This window comes from Pristis pectinata, chromosome 11 (assembly GCF_009764475.1).
Source record: "Pristis pectinata isolate sPriPec2 chromosome 11, sPriPec2.1.pri, whole genome shotgun sequence".
Classification (NCBI taxonomy): domain Eukaryota; kingdom Metazoa; phylum Chordata; class Chondrichthyes; order Rhinopristiformes; family Pristidae; genus Pristis; species Pristis pectinata.
The window spans coordinates 77,859,370-77,877,348 of NC_067415.1; the positions used below are offsets into that span (position 1 = coordinate 77,859,370).

Sequence of the window (17,979 nt, forward strand, 5' to 3'; positions counted from 1 at the left end):
TGGAGACGGAAACAGAGTAAATGTTTCAGTTCAAACTGGAAAAAGCTGAACAGGGTTTTAGGGTGCAGGGAAAAGGTGGTCTGCGAAAGATTTAGTGAAAGAAGGTGAAAAGGAGGCAGTGGAACAATAAAGAAGCTAAAGATAGGTCTGAAGGAGAGGTAACGAGGAATTGTAGTGTTGATTTCGAGGTTGAGTCTAGAAGATTGTAATACGCTTTCAGAATCAGAATCAGATTTATTATCACTGATATATGACATGAAATTAGTTGTTCTGCGGCAGCAGTACAGTGCAAAGACATAAGATCTATAAATTACATAAATAAAAAAAAGTGCAGGAAAAAAAAGGAATAATGAGATGGTGTTCATGGGCTCATGGACCGTTCAGAAATCTGACGGCGGAGGGGAAGAAGCTGTTCCTGAATCACTGAGTGTGGGTCTTCAGGCTCCTGTACCTCCTCCTTGATGGTAGCAACGAGAAGAGGTCATGTCCCGGATGGTGAGGGTCCTTAATGATGGATGCCGCCTTCTTGAGGCACCGCCTCTTGAAGGTGTCCTCGATGGCGGGGAGGGTTGTGCCCGTGATGGAGCTGGCTGATTCTAGAACCCTTACGGGAAGATGAAGTGTAATTACTGAGCTGGGCACCAAGCCTCGGTAGGACAGCTTAGGAAGCCAAGGATGGAGAGGTCAGACTGGGAATGGGGCAGACAATGAAAGCAACAGGCAACTGGAAGCTCAGGATCTGACTCGGGGATTCTGCAGGGCGATTGGACAATCTTTCATTTGGTCTCCATCTTATGCCAGTGACCTCAAACACTTTTCTTCCTGTTTCTTCAGGTCCCTGATGTTATCAGCAGCATCCGACAGGTCTCCAAGGCCTCTTTAAAAGGGGATGCAAAGTCGCGGCAAGTCAGCGATGATGCCTTCTACAACTCGCAGAAGTACGAGGTGCTGTACTGTGGCAAGGTGGTGGTGGCACACAAGAAGGCTCCGTCCACCCTCATCGACGACTGCATCGAGAAGTTCGCCCTGCACCAGCGGGAAAGGGAGCGGCTGAAGCTGCTGAACGAGGACTCCCCGACTGATGCCCCAGCCGGCCAGGAGGAAGCAGAAGCCGGAGAGGGTGCCGAGCTGCTGTGCGACGTGGCTGACGAGGCTACCGTCAACACTAACCTACCCTCCGGCGGTGCCGGCCCGGGCGAGCTGTCGAGCGTGGGCTCCTGCTCGGCACTGACCGAGCCCAGCCCGGCGGACGCGCCATTCGAGGACGAACAGGCCGAGTTCCGCTCCCGGTGCAACAGCGTCGCCAGCATCCGGCCCAGGAAGGTGCCCGACCTCGCGGCCAAAGTACCATCTCGACGTCGCCATGCCAGTGCCCCAAGCCACGTCCAGCCCTCCGATGCAGAGAAAAATAGGACAATGTTATTTCAGGTACATGTGTTTGTTGGTTCCCATTGGATTTCTTGGTCTTGTCTATACGGCCTCTCGTTTTAACAAAAAAAGTAGATCCGATTATGAATGTGAGTGCTTCTTTCTTTCGCTTTGCTTTTCGTGCAGAGGAGATTCACGAGGATGTTGCTGGGACTGTGTTATGGAGAGAGGCTGAGGAGGTTGGGACTTTTTTCATTGGAATCTTGGAGAATGAGGGGTGGTTTTATCGAGGTGTATAAAATCATGAGGGGCATAGATAAGGTGAATGCAGGCAGAGCTGGCTCATTGGATACACAATTGGCTTGATGGAAGGAAGCGGAGGGTGATTGTGGAGGGTTGTTTTTTCGGACTGGAGGCCCGTGACTAGTGGTGTTCACCAGGGGTCAGTGCTGGGCCCATTGCTATTTGTGGAGGAACAGAGGGATCTTGGGGTCCACGTCCATAGATCCCTCAAGGTTGCCACGCAGGTCAATAGGGTTGTTAAGGAGGTGTATGGGGTATTGGCCTTCATTAGTTGGGGTATTGAGTTCAAGAGCCGCGAGGTGATGTTGCAGCTCTATGGAGCTATTTGTCACCTACATCAATGATTTGGATGAGAATGTGCGAGGGATGGTTAGTAAGGTTGCAGATGATACTAAAGTGGTGTCATTGACAGTGAAGATGGTTGTCAGGATCTACAGAGGGATCTTGATCAGCTGGGTAAGTGGGCCGAGGAATGGCAAATGGAGTTTAATTCGGAAAAGTGCGAGGTGTTGCATTTTAGAAAGACAAAATGAGGGTAGGAGTGAATGGTAGGGCCCTGAAGAATGTTGTAGAAAAGAGGGACCTAGGAGTACAAGTGCATGGTTCCTTGAAAGTGGCATCACAGGTAGACAGGGTGGTGAAGAAGGCTTTTGGCTTGCTGGCATTCATCAATCAAGGCATTAAGTATGGAAGTTGGGACATTATGTTGCAGTTGCACAACACATTGGCTGCATTTGGAACATTGTGTTCAGTTTTGATCACCCATCTGTAGGAAAGATGCCAGTAAGCTGGAAAGAGTGCAGAGGAGATTCACGAGGATGTTGCCTGGTTGAGCAGGTTGGGACTTTATTCATTGGAGCTGAGAAGAATGAGAGGTGATCTTATGGAGGTGTATAAAATCATGACGGGCATAGAATGGTGAATGCACAAGAACTGGAGGACATAGGTTCAGTGTGAGAAGGGAGACATTTAATAGGAGCTTGAGGGGCAACTTTTTCAGCCAGAGGGTGGTCAGTATATGGAATGAGCTGCCAGAGGAAGTGGTTGAGACAGGTACATTAACAACATTTAAAAGGCACCTGGACAGGTACGTGGATAGGAAAGGTTTAGAGGGATATGGGCCAAATGCAGGCAAATGGGACCAGCTTGGATGGGGAATCTTAGCTGGCATGGACCAGTTGGGCTAAAGGGCCTGTTTCCATGATTCTATGACTCTATTCATCCTCCTTCACCAGTGCCTATGGCGAAGACAGCAAAATAGTCAAGTCTGTTAATGAGGGAGGAAAGACCATTGACTCTACTGCTGGTGAGATTGGGGTTCAGAGAGAAATGGCAGCTGTGTTGGCACTCCTTGTGTTCACTGGCGTTCCTCTTTATGCACAGGGAGATACAAGCAACCAGTATGAGTATTTAAACTGCTGATTGTTTTTTTTCAACCTTTCTCCCCATTCCAAAACATTCGTGGTGTTGCTCAGATTGGCTCAGTATCAAGTCGCTGGTTTGAGATCGCTGCCAGAGGGAGCAGAGGTGGTTTTAGGCAGCCAGTTGTAACCGTTGGAATGCACTTCCTGAGGACTCAACAACGGAAATTTATTATTTATTTAAAAAGGAAATATTTTCTGAGGTTTGGGGAAAGATCCGGGTAGTTGGACCAATCGAAGTTCTGTTTCGAAGAAGCACACTGATCTTCCTTTGTCATTTGATTCCAACATTATTGGGTATGCTTGGATGTAGCATTTTATTTAACCCTCTCAATTGCTAGTGCCCTCCAATCATTGAGCAGCATGGACGCTTCATATGCAGTGTTTGTGTGTTATCCTTGTGATGTATGTGTATCAACGGGAGAGGAGCTTTTTATTGAACAGCATATTTTTTAAGATCCAGAATGCTTTACCTGAAAGGGTGGTGGGAGATGTGTAATCAGTGGGTTTCAAACAAATGTTGAAGCAGAACTCTGTGCAAGGCCATGGGAAGAGAGCAGGGATAGCAGTGGTTATTTGCAAGGATTCTGATTTCCTGATGAAGCCAGGTAAAGGACATTGAAAGCTGCTCAATGAATGAATGCAGGTTAGTTCATCAGTTCCCATTCCTTCACCGGCATATTCACCAACTAATTATGTCAGTGTAGAAGATCTCATTTTTCAATTAGCTGCACTGCCCTTGAAGAAGGAAAGACCCTTAGCATGGGATTACATAGGATTACAAAGATTATATGGCATAGATAAAGGCCATTTGGTCCAATCTGTCCCTGCCAACATATATGCTTCACTGAAACCTCCTCAGCTAACACTATTGTGAAACCCTTCTCCCTCATATAATAGTCAAGCCTTTCCTTAACTTCTTCCATTGTTTATGCCTGTTTTCCTTTGAGCCCTACATTCTCACCACTCTTTGGGTGAAGAAGTTTGTTCTGAATTTCCGATTGGATTTCATGATCTTCTATATATGGCCTCTTGTTTAATTTAAAAAAAAGTAGATCCTATTATGAATGTGAATGTTTCTTTCTTTTGCTTTGCTTTTCGAGATTTCATCTGGAGGGTCTCTACTCATTCTCCTTCACCAGTGCTTCTGGTGAAAAGAGTGCAGCTTCCTGTCTCCTGTGTCCTGCTACCCTTCAGAAGTTCCCAGGTCAGACTTGGAAGAAAGACTGCTGATACCTGGTCCAGCCCATGTGCCTCTCCCCTTCAACAGCTGGAGCTGTGCTTTAAGCAGTGTAAACTCGCTCTAACTGGTCTGACCCAATCAATGGTGTTAGTTCCTTGCTGAAGCCTCCAGCCATTGAACACAGTTCTTAGTGCTGTCTGCACTCAGCAATTATCACAGGCAGCACCAAATTAGCGAGCTGCCTTCATAAATGAATGGACATGACTTAATCAGGCCTCACAATCCAGGCGCTGTTTTTGGGGGATATTTACCAGCCTGATTTAGTCACCTAACAGCAATAATACAAAGAAAAGTCATAACATTTATTTTTGTGTAATTACTGCAGCTAGGATGTAGGAGTATAAATTGCATGTGTCACTGCATCACTGTGGTTTAAGTTATGCTCAACTATGGTGCAGCCTATAGAGCTGCTGCTTCACAGCTCCAGAGACCTGGGTTCACCAAAACCCACCTCCCCTTCATTGACTTGTCTGCACTTCCCGCAGCCTTGGGAAAGCAGCCAACGTAATCAAGGACCCCTCCCACCCGGGTCATTCTCTCTTCTGCTCCCCCTTCCATCATGTAAAAGATACAAAACCCTGAACATGCGCACCACCAGGCACAAGGACAGCTTCGATCCTGCTGTTATAAGACTTTTGAATGGACCTCTTGAACGATTAAGGCGAACTAATAATCTCTCAATCTACCTTGTTGTGGCCCTTTCACCTTAATTATCTACCTGACCTGCTCTTTCTCTGTAACTGTAACACTATATTCTGCATTATTGCTTTTCCCTTTGTACTACCTCGAGGTACTAATGTCTGGAATGACCTGTATGGATGGCATGCAAAACAAAAGCTTTTCACTGTTTCTTGGTACACGTGACAATAATAAACCAACTACCAATTATCAGTCAATCCTGACTTCGGTGCCGTCTGTGTGGAATTTGCACGTTTTCCCAGGGATCATGTGGGTTTCCTCTGAGTGCTCGGGTTTCCTCCCACATCCCAAACCCATGTGGGTTGGTAAGTCAATTGACCACTGTAATTTGTCCCTAGTGTGTCGGTGAGTGGTAGAACCTAAGGGGAGTTGAATGACATGTCGGGAGAATAAAATGAGATTAGTGTCAGTCTAAATGGGTGTTTGATAGTCAGCATAGACTCAGTGGGCTGAAGGGCCTCTTTCTATGTTTTCTGATTATGTGATTCTATGCCCACTCTCTCCCATCTAAGGATATCTAAGGGGTAAATTTTTCCACACAATGAGTCGTTGATATCTAGAATGAGCTGCCAGAGGAGGTGGTGGAGGCAGGAACAGTAACAACATTTAAGAGGCATCTGAACCAGAACTAGAATGAGTAAGGAATCAAGGTATATGGGATTAATGCAGGCAAGTGGGATTAGTAGAGATAGGCTTGATGGTCAACATAGATGTGGTGGGCCGAAGGGCCTCTGTCTATGCCGCACAACTCTATGACTGCATGACTCTAATGCAGGGGCTTCTCAAGGCACAGGGAGAAGGAAAGATAGGCAAAAGGGAAGTGACAACAAACCCAAAGAAGTCCGTTATTGTTTTGCTTTCCAGTCCAGTGACAATTGGGAATACTTGGGCGCTCTCTCTTGAAATGGACTAATCCTGTATCACAAGCACATATTTCTTTCATCATGCATGTATTGGTCGGAGAGCACATTCTAGTGAACCCTGTCCCAGGGTGGTGCAATACTGTATTCAGTAGCTTGGAATTCTTAACGATGTTCAAGCAGTGGATTAGTGGGGGCATTGAATGAAACAGACTATTTGTGTCTTACCTTCAAATGGAATGATCTCCATCGTCTGTTTTGCAGGTTGGTCGGTTTGAAGTTAACCTCATCAGTCCTGACACCAAAACAGTCGTGCTTGAAAAGAATTTCAAGACTATTTCCTCCTGTTCTCAGGTTTGTCATTACCCAGCTTTTCTGAAGATTTCGTTGCTTTATTTAATCGAGTTTGATGCTGCTTGGAATTATTACTATTTTTGCAGTGTTATTGTGAATCAAATCAAATATTGTGAATCATTACTATGAATCAAAATGCTTCCAATGTTGGAAAATGAAAACAAAACCAGAAAATGCTGGAAATACGCAGTAGATCGTTCAGCGACTGTGGAGAGAGAAGCAAAGTTGATTTTCTATCCAAAATTGGAAGAGTTAGAGTTAAGTAAAGACTTGGGGTGCAGAAAAGTGTGGGCAGAGGAGAGAACAAAAGAGAAGGGCTGTGATAGGTGCAGGTTGGAAGGCAGGAGGAATACCGTGTGGACAAATTAATGCTGTAAGAGTTGATCATATGTAAGGGTCAGAAACAGGCCTTTCAGCCCTCCATAGCCATGTCGACCATCAAGAACCCATTTATTCTAACCCCATTTACCAGCACTTAGTCTGTAGCCTCCTATGCCTTGGTGATTCAAATGCTGGTCTAGATACTTCTTGAAAGTTATGAGAGTCCTCGTCTCCATCACCTCCTCAGGCACTAAATGTATCAACTACGTTAATAAGTGCTAGAATTAAAGCAATTGTTGTCAACAGATTTTAAGCCATCTTGCATGTCTTTACTCAGAAAAGCTCTTCTGGGTGATATTCTCAAGATACATCAAAATATATCCCAGCTGAGCTCAACAAGGACTTGCCTCTTTTTGAGACCAGAAAGAGGGGCTAGGCTTCTGTCTTTCCCTGTTTCATGGTCAAAAGATTAGCTGTAGTCCACATTAATATCCTTCTCATGGGCCCTTGGTTTATGCTTGTCTGTTATTTATAAAAAGCTGTGGTTTTTGCTCTAAACATACGCTAGAATTTCATGTTGAATAAGTTTGGTTGATTAACTTGACCAAGACTGCAGTGCTCGTGGAATGCATACTTGGATATTTCACAGTCTTAGAAATTTATGGTTCAGAGAGAAGCCATTTGGTCCATCATCTCCTTGCTAGCCGGTGAAAAGGAAATTATCCAGCCAAATCCAGTTACCATTTCTAGACTGTAACCTTGCATTGTGTAGGTCTAAGAATTTCTTAAGTGCTTCTCCCTCCACCACCCCTTAAAAGCGCGAGTTCAGATCCCATCCTCTTCTGGAGAAAATATTTCTCCTCAAACCCCACTAATTCTTCAATCACCTTTAAATTGATGACCCCTAATTATCAACCTCCTTATTAAGAATTCTTCTAAAAGACTCTCAACAGATTTTTAATAAATTTGTACACCTCAGACAAATCGAACCTCAACCTCATCTGTCTCAAAGAAAGCAACCCCAGCCTGTTCTATATTTTCCTCCTGATTAATGCTCTCCTGTCATGGCAACCTCTTTCTAAATCTCTGCTGCACTTCCAGAACCCATATCCTTCCTGTGGTGACCAGATCTACAGGCAGCACCTGACTAGCTACGTGTTTCTCAGTGTGGCTCCCAATCCTGTTTGCTACATTTTTTAGAAACGTTGGGAAGCGTTGGGACTCTGGGGGCAGGTACCCTCAGTATGGCTGCATGGCAAATTGAGTAGCCTCTTTATTTTTCCGCATGAGGCCTTTTGACATATCTTCCTCACACTAAGAGTCACAAACCCTCCAACATGATCTGGAGTTTCTGGGAGTTAAAGATTCAGTTGTCGAATCATGGAATCATACAACAAGGAAACAGGCCCTTCGGCCCAACTGGTCCATGCCCACCAAGATGCCCATCCAAACTAGTCCATTTGCCCGTGTTTATCTGGAGGAATTCTTGAGGAGGGTTGGAGAAGGGCAGGCATGGTAATGTAGCGGATAGCATAACACTATTACAGCGCCAGTGACCTGGGTTCAATTCCAGCCGCTGTCTTTAAGGAGTTTGTACGTTCTCCCCGTGACTCCCTGGGTTCCCTCCAGGTGCTCCAGTTTCCTCCCACATTCCAAAGACTTATGGGTTAGGAAGTTGTGGGCATGCTATGTTGGTGCCAGAAGCGTGGCGACACTTGCGGGCTGCCCCCAGAGCAAGATGTATTTCACTGTGTATTTTGATGTACATGTGACTAATAAAGAAATCTTATCATATCTTAAATGTTAATGATTGTGGACAGATGTAGCAAAAGAAATGTATGTTTGAACATTTTAATTTCATTATGCATTTCAGTCACAAAAATATTATAGATGGAGTAAAGGGGGTTTGATTCATCCCACGGGGTAAAGAAGTTTGAGGCTATTTTCCACTTGATAAAAACTAGAAGTATGCCTTAGTAATGGAGATGTCAGACAAACAATGGCAGAGGTGTGAGGATGGAGTAGTTGGAGGTATGAATATCATGGAGGGAATTCCAGGATTACGTCTAGTCAGCATTGACAACTCTCGAAACACCATTTAACCTGGATCTGCAGTACTAAGCTTGACGATATAATGGATGACTGCAATTCACTTCTGAACAATAGTTCCATTGATTTCAGTGAAACTGGATTCTCAAAGCAGCGAACCATGCACGGATAGTGCCATATCGCACACTCAGCACCACTGACCCAAGGACAAATTTTCAGGCTGTAATGTGATGATATAAATTGCTTTGAATTTCGGTCTGGCTCATATGTCTTTGCTTGGCCTGACTGAATTCTATGTAGAATGAATTTACAGCTTTAGTTCAGTTTATTCTTGTAAACTGTTTGAAAATAGCTTCTATTAATAAAATCAATATAAAATCGATTGAACGCTTGAAAGAATTGACAGTTTGAAATGTTACATTGAAGCTGTTAGCAGTTTGAGTTTGTGTATAAATGGGGATAATTCTTAGAGTGACAGTTAAAAATCTCCGTAACCTTAATTAAGTTGGTAAATAGGTTTATTATTGTCACATGTACCGAGGTACAGTGAAAAGCTTTGTTTTGCATGATTCATCCATATAGATCATTTCATCACCTCAGTACATTGAGGTAGTACAAGGGAAAAGCAATAACATATAACTCATATTCCTAATTTGTTTTAATAGTTAAATTAAGAGGAGTGTTTTTACTTTAGAGTGGAGTTATTTTCCTTACCCAGACACTTTATCAATAACATTGATCAACAGCCTATAAGTGATGTTAGATGGTCTAATGATAGATGACAAACAAAGGTGCTAGCGACCTGAAGTGTTCACTCACCACCAATGTTGATTGACCTGCAGTGTATTTCCAAAGTTTTCTGTTTTTTGTTACAGATTTCCAGCATCTGCATCATTTTACTTTTGGAGAGGTGCTATTTTGTCAGTTTTGCCCTTGCAGCCAATGATCATCCAAGTCGCTTTTACCCTCCTTACTGATTCCCTTGTATGTAACCAGTATCTTTAACTGTATCCTTCCAGGGTATAAGCACGTTGACCACTTTGGGTTCATTTGTCGAGAAAGTGTCGAACCTGGTCTGAACCAGTACGTGTGTTATGTGTTTCAGTGTGCCAATGAATCACTGGTAAGTTCCTGTTGTACAGACGGTAGTGTAGTGGTGAGCATAACGCTATTAAAGCACCAGCGACCCGGGTTCAATTCCAGCCACTGTCTGCAAGGAGTTTGTATGTTCTCCCCGTGACTGCATGGGTTTCCTCCAGGTGCTCCGGTTTCCTCCCACATTCCAAAGATGTACGGGTTAGGAAGTTGTGGGCATGCTATGTTGGCGACAGAAGCGTGGTGACACTTGTGGGCTGCCCCCAGAACATTCTACATAAAAGGTGCATTTCACTGTGTGTTTCGATGTACCTGTGACTAATAAAGATCTTAATCTTAATCAGTCTACTTCTTCACTGGAAATTGGGCCATAACCTGCAAATTGTTGTCATAGCCTAAATATGGCCTTTAGCACAACATAGCTGGACTAATACAATCAGGCTACTGGGCTCTTTAGAGACTGAGTATATTAAGTATGTAAGGCTTGGATATATTTGATATTGCGGGGTTTCAGGCTGCTGTACAGAACTCATTTATTTATTGTTTTTACTAAGCAGCTACTTGAGAATATTTTTTAGGTAGAACATCCTTGGTTGCTTTGGCCAAGCAAGCACTGAAGTAATAGCTATGCATTGTACTCCACTTCTGAAATTCAGTTCTATTCTAAGTTATAAATAGATACACAGCACAGAGTGCCACTTTGGTGCTGCAGGTCATGCAACTGTCTCACAACTCTGGTGATCCACGGTCGATTCTAACCTCCCGTGTTGTATATGCACGTTCTTCCTGTGACTGTAGTTACCTCCCATATTCCAAAGGCATACATGTTGGCAGGTTAATTGGCCAATGTAAATGACCTCTTAGTGTACCCAGGGGACAAAAGGATGACGAGAGAGTTGATGGGCATGTAAAGGGAAAACAGGCTTGCAGGAAAACAAGGAGAGGGGGAACAGAACGAATGAGCTTCCTCTGCAAGGAGCCTGCACGGACACAATGGGCCAAATGGCTTCCTCTTGTGAGTTCGGTCTCTACATGAGGACTGACCTATGCCCTTCAGTTTGAGAGCACAGAGTCCAATGACTTAAGCTGATGGGCAGTGCTGTAGGATCCACCGATTTGTTTAGAGATTTGTTTGGTGACCCTTGATTTCACTGTAGCTGTAGGACTGGATAATGTTTTTAACTGCTTGACAAAGGTGCAGCAGTGTAAAATGAAGCAGAGTATCTACTGATAATATGATCTCAGCCATTGAGCTGAAGGTAGGGTACAATGTGTGACTGCATTCCCATGTTGAAGTGCATTATAAGGCAATCAAAATCGATTTACTCAGAAGACAAAAGCAATTAAGGGGCAGAGGAAAAGGCACCACAGCAACTTCTCCCAGCAATGGAAACCAGGGCTTGGCTTTGAGGAATGCCACATTATCCAGTACACAAATGCCAGCAATGAATTGGAACGTTTACCTGTCTAACTTGCATAGAAATTATAATGTATTAACAGTCCATTTGTCCAAAGAAGTGCATGCTGATTTTTTTAATGCTCCACATGAGCCCTCACCCTTCCTACTTCATCTAAACTGATCAGCACAAATTCCTTTTCCCTTTTCTCTCTTATATGTCCAATGTCTTTTCCTTAAGTCCAATGATACCACTCACCCTGTCTACTCCAGACTTCAGTCACTCTTTGTGGGAAAATATACTTCCCCTGAATTCCTTATTTGATTTATTAGTGATTGTGTTGCATTTACATTGAAGAAATATTTTACAGATGACTCATTTTGGATGGTAATTAAGTTAGCATTCCCACCAAGTCTGGCGCATTCCCATTTTTTCTCTACTTAAGTTAATCAAGTAAAAATGTGTTTTTAATAACGTGTTAGTAAAGAGAAACAGCTTGTCAAAATAGATGCCTTGACTGTGGCTCAATGGTTAACTCCCTCATCTCTCAGCAAGTAGGCCACAGCCTGAATAGCTTCTCCCCATCTTTGAACACAACAAGTGCTCCAGTGCTATATTTAAGGAATTCCGCATGGCAAAAGATGCCAGAGACTTTGGTTCAATCCTGACCTTGGCTGGTGTGTTTTGGAAGCAACTTCAAAATAAAATGGATATAAACAATCACATGGTATTACTTCAGTGAGGAGCAGGGCTTCATTCCCAGTATCCTGGCCAATCTTTATCCCTCAATCAGTATCACAAACAGAGATTCATCTGCACATAATTACATTGTGCTTTGAGCAAATTAACTGTCACAATTCCTACAACTGGTGAATGCACTTCAGGTAGGTAGTCCTTTAGCTTTCTGGTGTTTTATGATGTCTTCAAAGGAATGTGAAAGTTGCTGCATAAATGCAAGTCTTTGCAATTACTACCTCCAAGTTCAGATTGTGCTTAAGCCTGATGATTGATTGTTCATTCTTCTTGGAAGACTTTTTTCATGGTAAAAAAAAGTCTCCCAAAGAGTCACCACCTTAGATGGTGCTTACAGTAATATGAAAACCTTCAGGTTGAACAAGAAGCTGTAGAAAATATAATTCCACCTACTGGGCAACGATGGATTCCAAACCAATAAAAACAGAAAATGCTGGAAATACTTAGCAGGTCAGGAAACATCTGCAGGGAGAAAAGCAGAATTAATGTCTCAAGTCATTGACCTTTTATCAACCCCAAGGATCATTGACAAGAAACATTAACTCCAGACCTTATTTCCAGCACTTTCTGGTTTTATTTCAGATTTCCAGCACCATTTTTTTTCATTTCCAAACTAATAAAACCCCTCTGATTATCATGATTTCTTTGCTAAGTCACTGGTTAACCTGATTAAATACTTGTTAGTTTTCTTTCTCTGTTACTTGTTGATGCACAGGGAATGTTGGTGAAGTATTCATGGGTTAGATGAGGAGATGGCTCTGTGATTGCTCTACACCATCATAAATGCTGCAATTGTTCCTGTACCAAATGTCTTTATAATATAACTTATTATCACTATTTCTCTTAACTTCTGGGCTTCAGTATACATTTGCAAATATGCATCTATCCTTGTCAACTCCTTTCATTGATGAAATAGTTTTGGGAAACAAACAATATTATATTCACACCCTCCTGGCCAACTTCCTCTGGAAAATTGTTTTCCCCCAAGATCACATCAGCTGAATCCTAACTTGCCCAAAATTCAAATCCCTTGTTGCTGGGCTCACAGACACTGAGTCATAGAGCCCAGGAGCAAGCCTTTCAGCCTACATGTCCATGCTGACTAAGTATCTGTCTGTACTAATCCCATTTACCAGCACTTGGTCTGTAACGTACTATGCCTTGGTGATTCAAGTGCTCATCCAGATGCTTCTTAGATGTTGTGAGTATCTGTCTCCACCACCTTCTGAGGCAGCACATTCCAAGTGTCAATCACCTGGATGAAAAAATTCTTCCTCAGACCCTCTAAAACTTGTTCTTCTCACCTTAAGCCTATGCCCTCTGGTCTTGGACACCTCTGCCGTGGTGAGAAGTTTCCTAATGTCAACCCTATTTATGCCTCTCATTAACTTTGTACATTTCTAATAGGTCCCCTCCTCAGCCTCTTCTGCTCTAAGGAAACAAAACAGTCTATCCAGTGTCTCTCTATCACTGATGTTTGATTGTATTCATATAAAGTGTTTTGGAATGATTTCCGATTCAAAGCACATATGAAGTTCGGAAATAAGAACAGGACTAGATCATTCAGCCCCTCAAGTCTGCCCTACCATTCAATAAGATCATGTCCTATCTGACCTTCACCTCAGCTCCACTTTCCTGCCTGATCCTCATAACCCTTAACTCTCCTGTCCTCCAAAAATCTCTCTATTAACCTTGAATATATTCTATGACTCAACTCTACAGCTTTCTAGAGTTGAGAACTACAAAGAGTTAGAAGAAGCAATTTCTCCTCAACCCCACCTTAAATGGGTGACCCTTTATTCTGAAACTGAGATCTCCTGTGCTTTCCCTATGAGGACAGACCTCCTCTCAATATCCAATTGTAAAGCCATGTTAAGCAAGTTGTTGTTATGAGTATAATTCTTTACAATGATTGGTTTTTTTCTTTTCTCTTTCCTGAGCTGTTGGGTTTGTGAAGTGATTTGTTTGAACTTTACCCTTTGACAGGTGGATGAAGTCATGCTGACCTTGAAGCAGGCCTTCAGCACTGCCGCTGCCCTGCAGAATGCCAAGACTCAGATTAAACTGTGTGAGGCCTGCCCCATGCATTACCTGCATAAACTCTGTGAGCGGATTGAAGGTAAACACAAGCTGCTGGCTAGTTACATCTTAATTCCAACTGCTGCTACCAGGATTTAGAGCATAATCCTCTGCTCATAGCAAAAGGCTCTAAATCATAATGAATGTGGTTCTCTCTCCTTTATGGCCCATTTTCCAGTTCCAAAATAGGGAATAACCAGCCAGCGCAGCTAGTAGAGCCACTGCCTCACAGCTCCGGAGACCCGGGTTCGATCCTCACCTCGGGTGCTGCCTGCATGGAATTTGCATATTCTACCTGTGACTGCGTGGGTTTCCTCTGGGTGCTCTGGTTTTCTCCTACATCCCAAAGACGTGTGGGTTGGTAGGTTAGTTGGCCACTGTAAAATGCCCCTAGTGTGCAAGTGAGTGGTAGAATCTAGGGCATGGGGATGAGAATGCGTAGAGAATAAAAAAAAGGATTAATGTAGGATTAGTGTAAGTGGGTGGTTGATGGCATAGTGGGCTGAAGGGCCTGTTTCCCTGTGACCCTACACCATTCAGTTGGTCAGCACCACTGCTGGGGTTTCCAACCAGAAATAATAGCAATCTCCAGATACATTGTGGGGTTGAAGGTGAATAGTGCTCCATTGAAGGAGGACAGGTTAGGGTCAGGGTTAGGTATACCTTAGTTTAATGCTTTGGTTGTATCCCATGCATGGAGCCCCCCTTATGTTATGATGTTCAACATTTCTGGTGGTAGGGTGGAGGAGAGGGGTGGTGGAGTTTTTAAGTGGCTGCTCTCTGGAGTGGTGGATGTGAGGACTGGAATACAAAGGTGCAGCAGAGTTTGTTTCAGTGTGCTGGCAATGTTAGTCCAGCTCTTCACTTACCAGGATACCACCAGGTGTTCCAGGTGTCTGAGGCTTGTAGCAGCCATAATGCACTCACTCCACCAACCACCTACACTGCCCAACCTCAACCGTGCATCCAGAGCTGTTCTACCCAGAGTGTTGCTGAAGACTCCAGCAATGCAATGAAGATTGAGTTAACTGAGGATGTTTGGTCAAACAGTACAAAACCTGTTCTCCAGCAGATCAGGCAGGGTATGCACTGAAGAGGAGATTCTAGGTCAGCTTGCCTTGGACTCTCCCAGCCCACGATTACAAAAGGAACCTGTTAGACGTGCTGATGTGATGTGAACCTAGCCTGGGTATTCTGCTCAGCTGGGTGTGACTCCTCAGTGAAGCTCTGGGGAGTTACCTCAGAGCCCTGACCAAGGTCATTTATGGCCTGCTTCACTAATTTCTTCAGCTGAGCTGAAATTGGCTACTTGTATAATAATGCAAAACACCTCAAAAAGAGAGGAATGGTTGCAAAGCTCTTTGAATATATCTAGAATGTAAAGAGCATTTTATTTACAGAAACTCTTTTTGGGATAAATCAAAATCTAATATTCAGTTGCAACAGCTGATAAACCATTAAATGGGAATAGGTGCTTCTTGAATGAGTATAGCTCCCACTAAACTCAAGAAATTCAACCCAGGAGAAAACAGCCTGTTTTGGTTGGCACCCCATTGACTCAGCATTCACTTCCCCCACCATTGCTTGTCTTGTAGCAGTGCACACTACCTGCAGGATACACTTCAGCAGCTCGCTAAGGCTTCTTCAGTGACCTCCCAAAGTTATCAGAATCAGGTTTATTATCACTGACATATGCTAAGGCTTCTTCAGTGACCTCCCAAAGTTATCAGAATCAGGTTTATTATCACTGACATATGTCATGAAATTTGTTGTTTTGTGGCAGCAGTACAGTCTAAGACATAAAAAATTACTGTAAGTTACAAAAAAGAAATAAATAGTGCACAAGACGAATAATGAGGTTGGGTTCATGGACCATTCAGAAATCTGATGGTGGAGGGGAAGAAGCTGTTCCTAAAACATTGAGTTTGGGTCTTCAGGCTCCTGTACCTCCTCCCCGGTGGTGGTAATGAGAAGAGGGCATGTCCCGGATGTTGCTCTTGTCCATACAGGACAAGAGCAACATACACATTGGAACACCAAATTCAAATAAATTCCAAGTTATACATCATGCTGACTCGAACATTATTCCAGTTACTTCACTCTAGCTGGGTCTCACTCCTAGAATTGCATTTCTCCTTATTTTGTTTGTTCATTTCTTGGTATATGGTCATCGCTGGCAAGCCCAGCATGTTTTGCTCATCTCTAATTGCTCTTGGGTCTTGAGTCACCTTCTTGAATCTCTGCAGTCCTTCTGAAGGTACGCCCACAGTGCTATTGGGTAGGGAATTCCAGGATTTAGTTCCAGGATTTAGTTCCAGCAACTGTGATAGATTTCCACGTCAGGATGGTGTCGACTTGGAAGGGAATCCAAAGGTGGTGGTGCTCCCCAGCACCTGCTGCTTTTGTCTTCCTTGGTATTGGTATTGCTTTATTATTGTCACTTATACCGAGGTACAGTGAAAAACTTGTCCTGCATACTGTTCATACAGATCAATTCAATACACAGTACATTGAGGTAGTACAGAGTGCATTGAGGTGGTACAGGGTAAAAACAATAACAGAATACAGAGGAAAGTGTCACAGCTACAGGGAAGTGCATTGCAGGTAGACAATGAGGTGCAAGGTCATAACAAGGTAGAGGTCGGAAGATCGCCAGCCCTGCAAGAAGATTTAAAAGGACATTATTAGTAATACTGAGTGACACAGAATTTAAATATAAAAGAGTAGAACGATTATAGTAAAAGTACTGAGTAGATCTGCAGAGAGTAGCTTGCAACGAGTCGCCACGCTCCGGCGCTGCCTTGCTTATGGGTTTGAGAGGTCCTTTTGGAATGTGGGAGTATCTTTGCATATTTCCTCTATTCAGTTTTTTAGGTCAAGTAGGAATGGACATCAAAGGCTGGTGCTCCTGGTGACTCCCAAACCCCATGAGAGAACAAAAATAGCATGCTAATAGTGGAATCTCCACTGCCACCTGGTTTTGTTACATCTGGGCAGATTTTATTAATCAAATGGGAGCCGAGATACAGGTCAGCCCAGGTCTAATTGGATGTCAGAATAGCCCAAAAGAATAGCCTCATTGTATTCTTAGGAGGCACATTAATGTGAATTTTGAGCAGAGGAAGAAGATAATTGGAACAGAAACCTGGCATTTAAGCAGTTACTGGATTACTAGAAATGTGTTAAGTGCATGGATAGAAATAAAATATTCCAGCATTCCATTCTTTAAGTGTGAAAATCATATGGAAGCATTCTTTGTTGTGATAGGTTGCATTTCAAGGATTACATTTCAATATTTACACTGCCTGTGAGCACTGAAATGGTTTCTCAGCATATTTCATTTTTAAGTGAGACACAAGAGACTGCAGATGCTGAAATCTCGAGCAACACACAATCTGCTGGAGGAACTCAGCGGGTCGAGCAGCATCTGTTGGGGGGAAGGAATTGTCAACATTTCAGGTCGAAACCCTGCATCAGTGGAGAGGGGAGATGGCGAGTATAAAGAGGAGAGGGGAAAAGGTGCGACAGGAGCCTGAGGCGATTGGTGGACTGAGGAGCGATGTAAGATGACAGGCAGGTGGTGCCAGGTAGAGAAGGGGAGTGGGGATAGAGTTGGGGGACAGTGGCTGGTGGATAATCAATGGAGACAGACAAAGGGAGATGGAGTGAGGTTGGGGGTGGGGAGGATGAAGGTGGTGACAGCTGCTGGAGGAAGATAAGCAGGAATACCAAGGGCTACTGGTGCTGGAATCTGATGAGTAAAGGAGGTGCTAATGGGAACCATTAAGGGAGAGGTGTATGGCAGATGGATCCAGACACAGGAGGGGTGGTGAGGGGAGCCTGTGGTGAACTGTGTGTGTAGTGGGTGTATGGAACCATGAGGGGGAGGTGAATGAAGATGGGTGATGAGGGGCTGGGGGGCGGGAAGGGGACAGAAATGGGATTTGGGGGGTGGTGGGAGGGTAGGGAACAAAACACCAGATGGGGGGGGGGGGGTTACCTAAAATTGGAAAATTCATTGTTCATGGCATTGGGCT

General features: G+C 43.7%; 1 protein-coding gene across 3 annotated transcripts in view; it reads left to right on the forward strand.

The window, feature by feature from the left end:
- The window catches only part of tbc1d4 (TBC1 domain family, member 4), a 259,728-nt gene that overhangs the window by 148,840 nt on the left and 92,909 nt on the right, over nt 1-17,979 (forward strand). For 2 of the 3 annotated variants that reach the window (XM_052025561.1, XM_052025562.1), the window contains exons 2-6: nt 835-1,428; nt 6,159-6,248; nt 6,644; nt 9,638-9,741; nt 13,850-13,982. In XM_052025561.1, the coding sequence (XP_051881521.1) occupies nt 835-1,428; nt 6,159-6,248; nt 6,644; nt 9,638-9,741; nt 13,850-13,982 (922 nt within the window). Of the gene's footprint in view, nt 1-834; nt 1,429-6,158; nt 6,249-6,643; nt 6,645-9,637; nt 9,742-13,849; nt 13,983-17,979 lie in introns of those variants that run through there. The other variant, XM_052025559.1, reaches the window with a different exon arrangement.